Consider the following 15,189-nt stretch of genomic DNA (forward strand, 5'->3'; position numbering starts at 1 on the left):
TATTATGCTTTTCGCTATTGTCCACCGGCCGTGCAACTATTGTTGACACAGTCCATCTGTGCGGGGCAACTGGAGCCTGTCCGACACAGGGAGCTGCCAGTGGGAAAGTGGTGGTGGACACACCATGCAATTATTCAACAGAAGCTCAGTGTGGCAAAGATTATTCACTGGTTTTCACAAAGAGGAGCATCCAGTAAATTACTTTTAATAAATCTCTTTGTCTAAATGAATGTGCAGCTTTTCAACATTGACATGTGAGAGTTTGTATTCAGTGTCGTTGTTAGTACACTAAGAATGCTGTTACACTAATAAGGGCGTAACGCACCTCAAGGTGTTCTCCTCAAGGTGGAATCTATAAACCACATATTGCGAAAATATGTGCGTACGTCACCTTTTTGATTGTTTCCCAGATACAGTATTGAGTCAAAATAGGAAATTCATGCAAAATAAGGCATTAACTGTAGTTTATCGGAATGTACAGTGTGTTTACAAGCAACCTGTTTGCACTTTCATTTTAATAAGTCTAACATTTGACATGAAATGTTTTGTTTTTATTTGCAGAAATCTCTTTCTTGGAAGTGGACAAAATGCATGTAGAGAAATTCCATGAACGGTAGCAGAAATTGAGTCTTGAATTACAGTTTCTTGGAAACAAAAAGGCAGATAATTATAAGCAGCTGATGTCAAACCTCCTGAAGTCCTACAAAGCGCTTGGCTGCAATATGCCAATGAAGATACACTTTTTGCATTCCCATCTAGAAGCCTGGAAGACATGCTACCATACATGTAATACTAATATGTTGAATGTTTTACAACCATTCGACAAATTCTCAATGACTTATCTTACACTTGGCCCTGCAAAGCTGTGGAGGAGTTATTAAAACAATTTTGTTCAAATCTTGCAGCGTGCGATTGCTGCTGAGTAAGATCCTGAGCATTGCATAACAAAAAAGTCAAGTGATAGACCCAAAAAATGACATGGGGTGGTCCTCAATGTAGGCCCTTCAACACCGCAAAACTGCCCGACTTTGCCAGGGAACATCAAACACGGGACATTGAAAGGTGGAGAAACCTTTTCTTTTCCAGATGGCTTCCAACATTATTGGCATGACAAGGCGAACCCACCTGAGATGTTTTCTACCCGGTACAGCAGAGGGGGATCCATCATGATCTGGGGTGCTTTTTCATTCAGCGGATCGCTGGCGTTTCAGGTGGTGCAGGGTCGTCAAAAGGTGGTAAGTTACATGCAGATGTTGCGGCGGGCATCCCTCATGACTGAGGGCCCTCGTCTTTGTTCACATTGCACGCTTGACCAAGGACTTCTTCAGGGAGAATAACATCACTCTTTTGGGACCCTGATTGAAATATCATATAGAACATTTGGGCATGGATGGCAAGCGAAGTTTCTAAAAATGTCCATCACTTCCAGACAGTTGATACCCTTCCTGAAGCTTCACCACTTGGAACGATGTTCCCAATAGCCTCTTAGAAACCCCATTTCTTGAAGTGATTAACAGTTAACGGTGGAGCTACTCATTAGTGAGTCCTTCTGAGAACCTTCTTTGTTCTGGTTTGGAGAGTTTTTTGTAATTTTTTTGAGCGATGGTCTTAAACTTTTGATCATCAATGATGTTTGGGCTAGAGACATTGACACTGAGGAAAAGACAGGAAGCAGGAATGGAGGTAGCAGAGATGAGGATGCTAATGTTCTCATTGAGAGTGACCAGGATGGATAGGATCAGGAAGGAGTACATCCGAGGGACGTTACATGTTAGAGGCCTTGGAGATAAAGTTAGAGAGGTCATACTGACCAATATATTGGTAGAAGGATGCTGCGTTTAGAGTTGCCAGGTAGGAGGCGGTATTTACTTTTTTTCATTGAATAGCGACATACACTGTAGCTATACGAAAACAAAAAGGGTGTGGCTTACCACCCGTCCTTCCCCTTAAACACATTTCCCCTTGTTGGTACGGCTTTGCCTGACGTGTTGATCAGATCCTTTTGTTGCAAACAACCTCACAATGACAAATGCCTCCACATTTCCTTCGTTCCACAAACACTATTTGTAACAAAAAACTCTTATCAGACCTGCGTATTGCGGGCCGTGTTAATTGGAGGGAAAATAAATGTGCATTTCGCCGCTGCTGTTAAAACAAGATAAGAACTCGCACGAGCAAATCCCAGAAAGAGGCCATTGAATGAACTGTGAAAGTGTGAACTGTTTTATTTTTAGTTTTGCTTATTGTAAAGTGGCACCAGCTAACCTACAAATAACTCCAACTGTCTGATACCCGCTCTTCAGAAGGTGGCATGATGCTGGCAGAGCTCCACCGCTGGAAGTAACTGCGCTGAATGAATATCCTGTCAGTCGGTGCAACAGGAAGCAGAGTCTGGCAGGCCTTCCCAGGGTCAGGTTTGTCAGGTGAAGGTCAAGCAGGTGAGACAGACAGGAGAACAAAGAACATGCCCCCCCCCAGCCTCCCCACCCCCTTCTTTCCCCATCCCGTCTGCCTTCCCTCTCTCGCCGAACAATCACAAACAGGAACAGGAAGTGATGTCGAGAGGAGGTTTAGCTAACCCGGGCAGTTCCTTTGGCGGGGTTAGGTGAGGGAAGTGAAGGTAGGAAAGACAGGCGTGGATATTAGAAAAGACACAAAACAAGATATCCTGCTTGGACGTCTATTTTTAGGATAATCCACCAGCGCTGTGTGTAGTACTTGTACTTGCAAGAAGATGTTTTCATTCATTTTATGATCGAACCATCCATCCATCCATGTTCTATACGTGGTTCTGATCATGTTAAGCTCTTTGAGGCTCTTCTGTGATTAAGGGCTATATAAATAAACTTGACTTGACTTGATGCCGCAGGTACCACCTCTCAGTTTATGACGTGACTAACGGAAATACGGACAAGAGAGAACTTCCTCTCAATTTACCAGCCCATCTATGTTCCTCCATGATGGACAAAGACTCACTCCACTAAGGAGCTCCATTAGTGACAGGCTGATACATCCAAAGTGTGTGAAGGAGAGATATCGCTGGTCTTTCCTTCCTGCAGCCGTCAGACTGTAAAAACTGCTCCAAATGTCCTGTACGATAACTGTGCAATTAACCATGCAATAACTTTTTTCTCATACTGACATAACACAATTTTTCCCATAAAAATAACCATCAGTGCTTCAGTGTCTCTCATCATCCGGCACTTAACAAGCACGCCTGATGAGGGACATGCGCTTCCATAAAGCCTGAAAGAAGACACCAAAGCCTTCCTTCATTTCTTTCCTTGCACTTGCAGGCGCTTGTCTGTCCTCAGAAGATAATTTCCATCACACTTGGTCTTTCTACAAATAACGATGGGCAGGGCTGTGTTGTAAGTTATTGTAATTCATATTACTGATAAAGATGTATTATTATTCATCCTGTGAGGGAAATGAGTGAAGACAAAAAAGATTGCAAGGAAAGGAAGCCAGATATTAAGAACCACCAAGAACATGATGGTGTTTTCTGGTCAAAGTAACTGTACAACAGCACCATCTGCAGGCTTAATGTTGACAATGCTGGCATGTCTCTTTTTTATCTTGACTGGTGTCACATTTCAAACGTGAGTGAATAGAAAATACTTCAAATATGTTCTGCAAATGATGAAATTGCGTGTATTTATTTAAATCTCCCATCGCCAGAACAATTATTAAAAAACAGAATTAAAAGAAAATACAATTAAGATTGCCATAGTTTGTTGACGAAGTAACGGCCTCCTACCAGTCGGGGCGCTGTTGTAATTTCTGAGGCACCTTTACCGCCACTACAAGCAAACGGAAGTCCGGTTTTGAGGCTAATCCGACAACGTGGGAATTTCGTTTTGTTGCTTTGTACAAGGACTACATCAAAGTTTCACCGTGCGGCGAAAGGATGGCGTACAGAGGACAAGGACAGAAAGTCCAGAAGGTTATGGTGCAGCCCATTGTATCCTTTTTTCATTGAAAAAACGACGCGGAACTCGACCTGTTCGCTTTAGCAGCTAGCTAAACCTTTCATTTTATTGTAGCTAATGTTAGCCGATCAAATATTTTGCTGCAAAAATGCATATGAGCCTGTAAAATTCGCATTCAATGAACGTGCAATGAATTAATGAAGATGTAACGATGAAAATTGGGAGGTAATTGCAGTTCAGTTGCCTTTATTGCGATATTAGTGTATTGTCTATGTCGGGGTGGGGTGCTTGTTTCTGTGGACCGATAATTTTCAATTTTTTAGCTGTATCGGTGTGCTTGCGAGTAGTTTCCTTGACCACGTCCTTCAGAACCTAATCTTCAGGTATCTCCAAAATGTAAGTATTTAACTTGAACGTTTCTTCTTCAATGTTGATGTTTGTGTTGAGGTTTCAATGTTCTCTTTGTAATTCACAGCGCTCAAGGATCCAGGTGTGGCTGTATGAACAGGTCAACATCAGAATAGAGGGCTGTATCATCGTAAGTAAAGTTGTAGGGATTATCTGTTGATATGATAAAGTGGTGTCAGTTGTATCCTAAGTCCTTTAGCCCGGAGGAAAAACATTTTGAAGACACCCCGAGCCTGTAGACTCAAGGGTTTTGCCATATTGCAATCAATTGCTATGCACGATACATTACTAGAGCCACCTAGATATGAAATAACACAAATATAGTCACCATTGTCATCATATGTATTTTATGGGTATTTTTCTTTACAAATAGCAACCACAAAACAGCGGTCATGTATTGATTAATTATTTGAAACACTGGGAGCGATGTTCGAACCGCGATGGATGACTGTATTGTAAACTTTCACTTTCTTATGCATATTTATGCACCCACCAAAACAATATCCATCACAATTAAGATTTTTTTTTTAGAAAACTACAAGAAATCGGGTATTTCTGACTATATTTTCAGTAGCTATTTAGTACAGTACAAGCTCGAAAGCAGTATCCATGTGACAATCAAATGAACATTTTTGTAGGGCATTTCATTATTATTGTAAAATACTTAGAATGTAGAGAACATATTTGCATAGAACGTCAGCACACAAGGTTGTGTGGAAAAAAATGCATTTTTTAAACATGTCAGGCATGTACTCTCTGCTTTTTAAACCTTAATGTGATCTGTAGTCATAAGTGGATTTGCACACTTGATTAGTTTATTTGTTACCTCATTTGTCAATAATCAGGATGCACTGAATACTGAAGCTTTCCCCCCTTTTGTACTTAAATACCGGTGTTGTTGATTCTTGCACTCCTTCTTGGTGTAGTAACTTGCTCAATTAAAGGCATTTCACATAGAATGTTCTATCTTTACTTTTAGGGATTTGATGAGTACATGAACTTGGTTCTTGACGATTCAGAAGAGGTCCACATGAAGACACGGAGCAGAAAGCCGCTGGGTAAGAGTATTCATGGTCTTGTGTTGCAGTTGTCACACTTTTTATATCTATATTTAAAAAAAATAGATTTAACTGTAGTTTGTGCACATCTGCCATTAAAAACAACACAAACAATTTGAGAAATTTGATCAACTGCACCTGTACATTTGTCCTAAACAAATACAATTGAGACATAAGTTACATGGTATATCCACATTACAAGGAGTGTGACATTTTTGTCTTACAGGAAGGATCATGTTGAAAGGGGACAACATCACCTTGCTCCAGAGCGTGTCCAACTGAGATGGTGCAGACGTCAACAAACCAACTATTCATAGATCATGCATACAATTTTTTTTTCTCTACTTTTTTCTCTTTCTTTGTTTGCTGAGCAGAATTATTGAAATTGTCAATTCCTGCAACATGTTTTTATTTTGAAAATAAATGTTTTGTGCCCCCAAAAATCTTTTCTGACTTTTGCATAAGAATGTGGGTCATAGGATTGCATTGCCATCTAGCGGCAGACAGGTGTAATACATTGAATTTATGTAGGTCAAACACATCATTGCAAATACCAAAACCTAAACAATTAAATGCAACATACAGCAATCCCCTATGCAATTCACTGTGGGATTATTTTCCACGATCGTGAAACCACTACTGGAAATACAAATGCTTTGTGTTTTCTGACTTATTACTAACTTACTTTGCGTTTAATTGAAATGAAAATGTGACACAATAGAATACCCAAAGCACTGACAAACAAAATGCACATAGTTGAATTTCCCAATAGTTTGATAAAGATCCTGCTTGGAATGAACTAACACCACGTAATTACGTAGTACAGTACTGCGTAAACCCGAGTGTCCCTGTTCGGTTGACTGGGAAGCCCCTAGTGCGGAGCTGCCAACGCCCGACGTAAAGACACAAATATCAGCTACGGTAAGGAAAACACTATTTATACATGTATAAATTATTGGTTGTTGGTTTGATTATATATCGCGGATAACCACGGCTGTTTGTTGGATTTCTGTGAAAGAATGACGACCTGCCCTACATCGCCAGCTTCCTTTTGAGGTTAGCTCAGTCACTGCTAGCAAGCTAATTTGTGTATTCTCTTTGCTACTATCGACCAAAACATTGTTTTAGCCTGTAATGGAAATAAAACGAAGCAATCTGTCGAAAATACTTGATTTGCAACGAGCTTGGATGATAATGGGGATGTGTACAGATTCGGGTAGAAGCCGGGCAATGGCTCGCCTTGCTGGAGAAGCTACTAATCATCCTCCCTATGGGGCTTTCGCAGTTCTATACATTAGGCAGGCTGTCTGATTGTAATCGTGAAATGATAACGTCGTTAAGGTGACAATATAGCAATAAGGTACAATTAGTAATTGTCTCGTTAGTTTTAAGTTATTCTAAGTGGGCTACAGCCGACGGGAAACGGGGCCAGACTGACGCCAGCGATGTGACCGAAATACATCAGTTTGTGCCGAAAGGCTAACGGTAGCTGTGCCATAAAATTTTATGTTCTTTTGACGGCGTGTCAGATATTTTGCGGCAACGGTAGGACATTGCCAGATGTGCGCTAGTTGTTGCGTTGCGTGTGCAACTGGGGGGCGTCGATAGCAAATGTTTAATTTCATTATATAAATAATACTCTGTGGTACCCGCAGTGCTAAGGTGACTTTGGAAATGACAACAGTACAGGCGTTGCTAAATTACAAGTTCATTTAAACATATCTCTCGTCCAGGTTTGCAAATGGGACATCCTGGCTTTAAAATGGCTTGCTTTAAAAAGTACTTCACACTGGTCATTTTTGGTTCAGTTCAAACTTTGGTGCATACAGCCGACTAAAGTAGTAGGTTTGGTCCAGTGTGCATACAATCATTCTAACCTCTAGTACGCTCCAAACAAGCAGATCGAGACCGCTTGACACAGTCTGAGACCCATATTTCAAGCCGGGACTCTGGGGGGGTGACGTTGAAAGTAAATTTCCCTTTGTGCATCTCTGTGCTGAGAGAGTGCAGGGGTGTGTTTTCACTGCGTACCCACTAACCCACGATAGAAATATAAATAAGTCATATGTCAACACCGATCACAAATTTATGATGGGTAGCGACACGAATTTTGCAGGGGAGTCACAAAATCTCATGATATTAAAATGCAGGATGACAATTAAATACATTAATCGGCCAGAAATATGAACTTTTTCAACAATTATCAACAATCTTCCATCCTCAGCGGGTTGCTGAGTGTTTGTTTTCTTCATCTCCGACTAGACACCCAGCTCATGAGATGACACGATACACAAGATTTAGTCTACAACGTGAGGAAGTTGTAACATTAATTTAAGGAGAGCACAACGAAAACATACACACTTGATTTAACCGAGTCACAAAACGATGCGGGTGTAAATTTTATTTAAAATGTCATTTTCCTAAATTCCTTCTTCATCCTGCGTCCTCCACCCGGCCTGGGAATGTAGTCATGCGGCCGCTAGGGTTGATCCCTCCATGTCCTGCGAGGGCTTGACACGTGTGTCCCGCTCCCTTTTTTCCTGGAAAAGTTTTTCCATATGTTGCTTTGTGTTAATTTAGATGTTCTATAGCACTAGATCACAACAGAACTAAGGAATGATGCCATATAGATCAGGTCTATATACCTTGTTCTTTTATTAAAGTAAATAGCTTTATGTTATTTACACGACAGCATGTCCTTTCTGTCTTGTATATGATTGCCTCATTCCAATTTCTTATCTGCTCGCTGTGTCATGTGTGGAAGAGTGATCACATTAATTGAGAGTGGTGGGTGCGGAGTCTTTCTTTGCTTTCTATTATGAAATATTGTGAAATGGAACTGTGGTGGCGCAATAGCAATACAGTCGACTATGTGGTGCACGTACATATTTGTGTCTATATCGCTGAAAAATGAGCGGAAACTCCCATTTTGTTCTAGCAGTCCAACCCCACGCAGTTACATGGGGAAGTTCCTGCAATGTAAAGGTTTTTTTTTAGATTAGTCAAAATTCAAGATGTATGATTTCAGGATACCTCAAGGATGAGAGAGAGTGATTCTGAACTCCACCATTTCTGTGGTGTTACACTTCTGCACAAGTACTTGTATTTATCCCATCATAGCTAACAAACACAATTCGTCACACTCTATAGTTGTCCTTTGCTCGAGGGCACCTTGGCCACGGCAGCCTCAGTGGCGTCTTGACTCAAAGCACATGGGAACTGTGGGATGTATGACGATGCAAAGCAGCCAGACGTGCAGACATTGGGCTTTCCACAGATATAATTGGCTCACACATTGACAGAATTTGCCCTCTCTTGTGATGAGGAAGGTAACAGGCATCAAGAATTTGTTGATTCTTCATACTCCTCGCCATGGTGTTCCTCCACCAAACTTGACTGATTGGAATGCGGTTTGATGAATGATTCATTAGAAAAATCTATGTTCAGCCACTTTTCTACTCTCTGATCTTTCTGCAAGCTGTGGGCCTTGGCAGAAGCAACACGGTTGAGTGGTTATCTCTTTACCTTCCATATCACAAGAGGGGGCAAATTCTTCAGCAGAATGGCACTCGAATGACGGTAAAGAAGGTCAAGATCCTCCAGGATTTGGAAGCCGGCCCACCAGACATGATCATTACGAGCATGTTTGAGGTTAGATGAAGGAGGAGGCTTGGAAGATGAAACTAAACAATCTTGATGAAGTCTGGGAGTCGTGCAAGACTGCTTTCTTTGCCTTTCCAGATGACTTGTAACGTGCCATTCACAATTATTATTATAATAATCAATAAATTAATCTTTTTCTCTTCCTCTCTTAGGTGTTGAATGAATAGTGAACCCTGTACAAGAGCGATATGCAGACCATTAAGTGTGTCGTAGTTGGGGATGGTGCGGTGGGTAAAACCTGCCTGCTCATCTCCTACACCACAAACAAGTTTCCCTCTGAATATGTACCCACAGTAAGTATTTATTTGAAATTCATGTGTGTATAAAGTCTGTCATTGTATGTCCCAAGTTCCTTGACATGCTTTATCCTGTTGCTCTTGGCTCTCTTGACCTGTACGTCCACCGTTTTAGCCAATAAGTAGACTGCTGCTTTGCCAAAATGTCAAAAGTATATGGTATCATTTAGTGTCTGTAGTAAGAATTAACATGGCTAACATTTTGATCATGTGTTTTGTAGGTGTTCGATAATTATGCCGTAACTGTAATGATTGGAGGCGAGCCCTATACTCTGGGATTGTTTGATACTGCAGGTATGTATTTAATAAGACTTTGCATTTGTGTTCGTCCAGGACATTTTTGTCCATTCTTTTCACTTTACTGATGGGATGTCAGCTTCTGCACACACATAATCATGAACAAATTGTAACGCCTTGTGGTTAAAGAAAACAATTCCAATTGTATTGTGTATTAATATCAGATATTTTTAATGACACCTTTATTTTGTTTATAGTATGTGGCGAAGAGTGCTCTTATTTTGAAGGCTGAAAGTGTGGTGTGTGTGTTGCTGGTTAAGGCAAACTAGTAGCAAGAATAAGTCTTCCTCTTGTCCTTATTTGACTCAGGATTTGTGTGACGCCAGCCGGCATTGTAAAATGCTCGTTTGCATTAACAAGCGGCAAAACACACACAGAGCACTAGCATGCTCTGCTAAACTAAGCTAACCCCGCTAGCTTCCATGATGTTTTTATGTTCCTATCCATCATACTCGTGTCATTTGTATCAAGGCTGGAAGGTGGATGACCGGACATTGTGTTCTAAACATGATTGTATGTTGTTTCTGTAGGTCAGGAAGACTACGACAGGTTACGACCTCTGAGTTATCCCCAGACAGATGTCTTCCTTGTGTGTTTCTCCGTTGTGTCCCCCTCGTCATTTGAAAATGTTAAAGAAAAGGTGAGTGTACTTTTCTTGGTCTTTTAACTAGGTCAAAAGCAATGGGGATGTTTTTAGCTACAGTGTATGCCAGCTGTGCTCAATAGGTGCTTTATTTTAGCATGTATGTTCATTTTTGAATTCCTGAGCTTCCCCTTATACCAGAAACACATATTCTCATCCATTTTTGGTTCTTGGTGTCTATGTATAAAAAGAAAATGGTTCTCATTTGGATAAGTAATTGTGTCCTTGTGTGTCCAGTGGGTTCCGGAAATCACCCACCATTGTCCAAAGACCCCTTTCCTGTTAGTTGGCACCCAGATCGACTTGCGAGATGACCCCTCCACAATAGAGAAGCTGGCGAAGAACAAGCAGAAACCTATTACTCCAGAGACGGCGGAGAAGCTGGCAAGAGACCTCAAGGCTGTGAAATACGTGGAGTGCTCAGCCCTTACACAGGTAACATCTACTGTACATACATGTTTGAAATTGCATGGACCAACCTCGGGACCCGGAGTAAAGAAGTGCATGTGTGTCGGTCCCACCCCTTGGCCCTGTGTACAATATGGATGCGCTGCGTGTGTTCCTAGTCAGGTTTTTCAGTACGGTACAGATGCATACCAATTTCAGTCTAGCGATTAATGTCAAGGGGAAAGCAGATTCCAAACCCTCTTTCTTTGCTAAAGCCTCCTGTTTGGGAACACATCACCTCCCCGGTTTGTACGCGTATGAGTCTCTGATTCACACCTACGCTATTGTTTGTTTACATACACTGATAGTGGTCACAGTGATTTCTGGCCCTGATTATGGACTCGGGCAGAGAACAATAGTGTTGATAGAGCTGCACCCACATCTGCTCCTTCCTTCTTATCACCCTCCTTCCCCTTGCTGATGTCATTTCCTTTTTCCCGTTACGTCGTCTCAGCCCTTGGGCCTCATCTCCTTTTTATTAATGCTTCCTTCGGAGTGAACCCGGACGGTCAACATTTTTGCACTTATTCTGCTTTGTCGTGTGCACGTATGCGCCGAAATTCACCCCCACTACCCTGTTTCACCCTCCGCCACATTTCTTTCTCTTCTCTACTTTCACATCTTCCTGTTTTTGCTGTGCTGACGCTGATGTTGTCTTCCCACTCCCGCCATGCTGTCCTTTCTTTGTAGCGAGGGCTGAAGAATGTATTTGATGAAGCTATCCTTGCTGCCCTAGAGCCACCAGAGATGCAAAGCCAAAGGAAATGCTGTATTTTTTAAATAAGTGTGTTGCTGATGCTGCTCATTGTTACATATCTTTTTTTTTTACATGAACAAAGCTTTAACATTTTTTTGTCATAGTATTTAACAAATAGTGGTAACATGATGCCAATATCACATTGTTTCATTTAGTAAGCAAAATCAGCCTGTATTGAGAATGGTCTCATTTGTTATGATTTTTATGTTAATTATAATACAATTTACAACAGTTTCATTTAGTTTTTTTCTGCAAAGAGATACTGAATCCCTGGTATCGGTTTCCAGGAAGGGCACCTTCAGGGAGTATTACATTGTCCTATACAGTATCTAAGGAAGGCAGAAACAATGACATTTTAATATATATCACATGTTATTTACCTTTAAGGATAACAATGACACATTATGTTGATTTTGCAAGTGATGTATTTTAAGCAAGAGGTCATAAAATTATGTTACCATTTTGTTATGTTTTGTTCAAGCACATGGTGGAGAAAAAAAGGAAAAGTAGTTCAGTATAGGTGGTATTCATACATAGACATTAATAAATTGTTGACCTCGGCTCTTAATTGTTGAAAACATGAGGCGCATGCAAATTATTCCAATATAAAGAATATTATAAAAATGAATAAAGCATATGTGAGCTACATTTTCTCCGGCGGCTCCCATCTTTTTTCCAGTGCTACTCGACTACTACTTGACATGATGAAGCCATACACCATCTCTGGCCGGATTGCAATCGCCTGTAGTTGACAGTGAACATATCAAAGCAGTATCACAATTGTATCGGTAGAAATCCAAATTCAGGTATCAGGATCGGACGGGAGGTGGGAAAAACTGTGGATAACTACTTCCCCAGTTGACTGGTCCGGACTGCAGCACTGTGCAGTGGAACCACAATGGAGGATTGTTGTTGCCAAAGTCAGTTTTTGATTGGTTGCTCACATGAAACACGACACAGGACATATGCACTATTTTTTCTTTCTTCTGTCAAACCTTGATTTTGTCTGTGCACTTGACTCCCTATTAACGTCAAAATGCATTTAAGGAAAAACGCTTACAGTTGTCCCTCGCCTATTAGCGGTTCAAATTTAATGGCTTCACTCCATATTTTAGAGTGAAGAGCCTAGATTTTATTTACATAAACCAAGCATTTAAATTAAATTAAAAATGGCTAAATTAATAAAAATGGCAAAAAGAACTCATACAAATATATCAGGCATTCAGAAGACTCTGAATGATATGTAGTATTCAACACTGGTCACAAAGTACCAGTAATGTTACTGCAATGTAACACCAAGTGCTTGATTGTGGCAATGATAGGCTTTCATTGCAGGTTTTAATTATCTCACAACAGGCTCAATAATCCCTAATAAAAACACAGGCCATTGTTGGTGACCGTAACCCACGCCAAGCTAAAAGACACAACTCTGAATCCCCAACATCACTTCCTGTCCACCCACCACTCTGCCCCCCCAAACAAGCCAATCAACTGTATTGGGCTAAATCAGTGTAAATGTGACTATAGGGGTGCTAGTTTGTGTTTGGAGGGCTCTAATGTTAAAAACCATGTTTAGAAGGCCATAAACAGGTTTTCTGTGGTCTGGCTACAAAATTATTAAAACATATACTGAGGGGAAATTGACTTATCACATTCGGGTCCGGAACCAATTAACCGCCATACACGAGGGATTACTGTAGCACTTTGGATCAATAAGTCAGAATTGATCCAACTCTTTTTTTTTTTTTGGTGTGTTTTGTTTTGTTTGTTTGTTCTGTTATGTGTTGTCACTTCTGGTTTCACTGACGCATTCTATTTTTTATGATCAGCTGCACACCCATCCAAAAATACCATGCTATTTTCACCCTGACTTAATTTACTTTTGTTTGACCTCCGCATGTTTGCACTTCCCCCTTATTTAGCCTGTGTTTGTTTTTGTTCACAGAAAGGCCTAAAGAATGTGTTTGATGAGGCGATATTGGCTGCATTGGAGCCCCCAGAGCCCAAGAAGAAGCGCAGATGCGTGCTGCTATGAGAAGCTTCTTCCTTTCAAAGCATACACACGTCACACGTAAAAACACACATCTTACACGTACCCCACCCCAGCCACCCTTCCGAAACATTTCCTGTTGATAGACTGCTTTGTCCAGCCAAGGGATGACCACAAAGACGATAGCATATGTTCCACATTTTTCTCTTGCAATAAGAATCGTCTCCCTTAAATTGGATCACCGAGGGTAGAAGATGAGCCTGCTCTGGCCAACAGATTAGCAGCGGGGGTTCTGATACCAAGCTTTACTACGCATATGTGGAATTAAAGTTGATGAGCTTTTAAATAGATTGATCTAAATACAGTCGGTGTTGAGGCCTGATCTGCTCTTCTAATGCAGCCATTGTGGAGTTTCTTAATACAAGCCCCGCTAGTTGTCGCTAGCACATGAGGAAAATGATAATGGAATTGCACCCTCAAACACACGACGCTCCACACGTATAACCACTAAGTTAACCAACGCAGCCATGCTGAAGTTGAATTTCTTTAAATATGTTGCCATTCCTCCTCTCCGGTTCACATTGAAGAGTCATGGCTCATTCAGGGAGGAGTCGTCAAAGTTGAATTGTTTGCCACGTGAAATGACCCCCTCAACGCAGGGAACTCGAACAGTGTTAGGCAAAAGTGTCGTCCGCTATGCTTTTCCTGGGACCAAGCATCCTGGTTCAACGTATGCTCCATATTCTTTAAAGGAGTGCCGCCCCAATTCAAACGCGAGGCTCGCTACACGTCTTTACAGCGTACATGTCGGCAAACAAAAAATGTGACTATTAAGGTAACGTGTCCACTCCACTGTAACCTGCTGTGACCGTGGAGTGGAGCATGCGGCCCAACAGATGAGCTACACTGTCGGGTGGCACACGTCTATGTATGTAGGCTCCGGTTGTTTTACCAAAATCTTTCTTTTTATTCTTTTTGTTTGTGATATTTACATTTGTTGTCCTCCCTTCTCTTTAATAATATAAAACATTTAAATTTATACCTGCCGGTGCATAGCAAGAAGACTTGAGTGGTTTTGCCCAATAAAACCTCTTAATGGCAGACAGACTGTTGAGTAAAGATTTGGTTGGCTTTTCTTTTACTGCCGGCTTAAGTCAGCATCATAACCTGTAGTTGTTTTGGTGAAAAACCAAATGCTCTTGTCTAAAGTCTTTGTTCTTTGTATATGCATTCTTAAAAATATTAAACTTATACCTTAATTGCCTTTACCACGTCGCCTCAGTTTTTGGATGACTGTTGCCGCAAAGTCACTTAAGGGATCACACAGCTTTTTGAAATTACTCACGAGAATGTGGCTTGCAAGGCTCCCAAGCAATAGTAAGCCAGTAAGAGGCGCCGTCTAGCCATGAAGCAATCGCCTTGCTGTTACAGTACTGTTTTGACACACAGCATCAACTTATTTAGCTTGAACTGAAATGGTTGGAGTTTAAATGAAAGAATGCTTTATTAGACCAAAAAACTCAAACATTAAATGGACCAGATATGTTGGGAATTGAACACAACTCAACAGGCAACCCTTGGTTTGTCTTTTTTGATGGCTTATGTATTTTTCTCTGACATAATGCGTTTTCACTAGCGTATTGATGGCGGTAACTATTTTGTAGCGTAATTAACACATGCATCATGTCGCAATCCTCT

General features: G+C 41.0%; 2 protein-coding genes across 4 annotated transcripts; both read left to right on the forward strand.

Moving 5' to 3' along the window:
* The first annotated feature begins 3,795 nt into the window (after positions 1 to 3,795).
* Positions 3,796 to 5,841, forward strand: snrpe (small nuclear ribonucleoprotein polypeptide E). The gene is made up of 5 exons (XM_058046542.2): positions 3,796 to 3,964; positions 4,302 to 4,328; positions 4,408 to 4,470; positions 5,320 to 5,398; positions 5,625 to 5,841. The coding sequence occupies exons 1-5, from the start codon at positions 3,911 to 3,913 to the stop codon at positions 5,678 to 5,680; spliced, it is 279 nt and encodes a 92-aa protein (XP_057902525.1). The 5' UTR covers positions 3,796 to 3,910; the 3' UTR covers positions 5,681 to 5,841.
* A 326-nt stretch (positions 5,842 to 6,167) lies between these two features.
* On the forward strand, positions 6,168 to 14,759 carry cdc42 (cell division cycle 42). Of its 3 annotated transcripts, none has more exons than XM_058046314.2 (6): positions 6,168 to 6,319; positions 9,214 to 9,354; positions 9,579 to 9,651; positions 10,185 to 10,294; positions 10,535 to 10,732; positions 11,435 to 11,735. In XM_058046314.2, exons 2-6 carry the CDS (start codon positions 9,250 to 9,252, stop codon positions 11,522 to 11,524), a joined length of 576 nt encoding a protein of 191 aa, XP_057902297.1. In that variant the 5' UTR covers positions 6,168 to 6,319; positions 9,214 to 9,249; the 3' UTR covers positions 11,525 to 11,735. The 3 variants fall into 3 exon arrangements, with proteins under 3 accessions (XP_057902297.1, XP_057902210.1, XP_057902390.1); XM_058046227.2 differs by lacking the exon at positions 11,435 to 11,735 and adding an exon at positions 13,447 to 14,759 and having other exon boundaries at positions 6,169 to 6,319; XM_058046407.2 differs by lacking the exons at positions 6,168 to 6,319; positions 11,435 to 11,735 and adding exons at positions 6,330 to 6,454; positions 13,447 to 14,759.
* The last annotated feature ends 430 nt before the right edge of the window (positions 14,760 to 15,189 follow it).

Source organism: Doryrhamphus excisus, linkage group LG11 (genome assembly GCF_037039965.1).
Source record: "Doryrhamphus excisus strain RoL-2023G ecotype Guam linkage group LG11, RoL_Dexc_Guam_v1.1, whole genome shotgun sequence".
NCBI lineage: Eukaryota > Metazoa > Chordata > Actinopteri > Syngnathiformes > Syngnathidae > Doryrhamphus > Doryrhamphus excisus.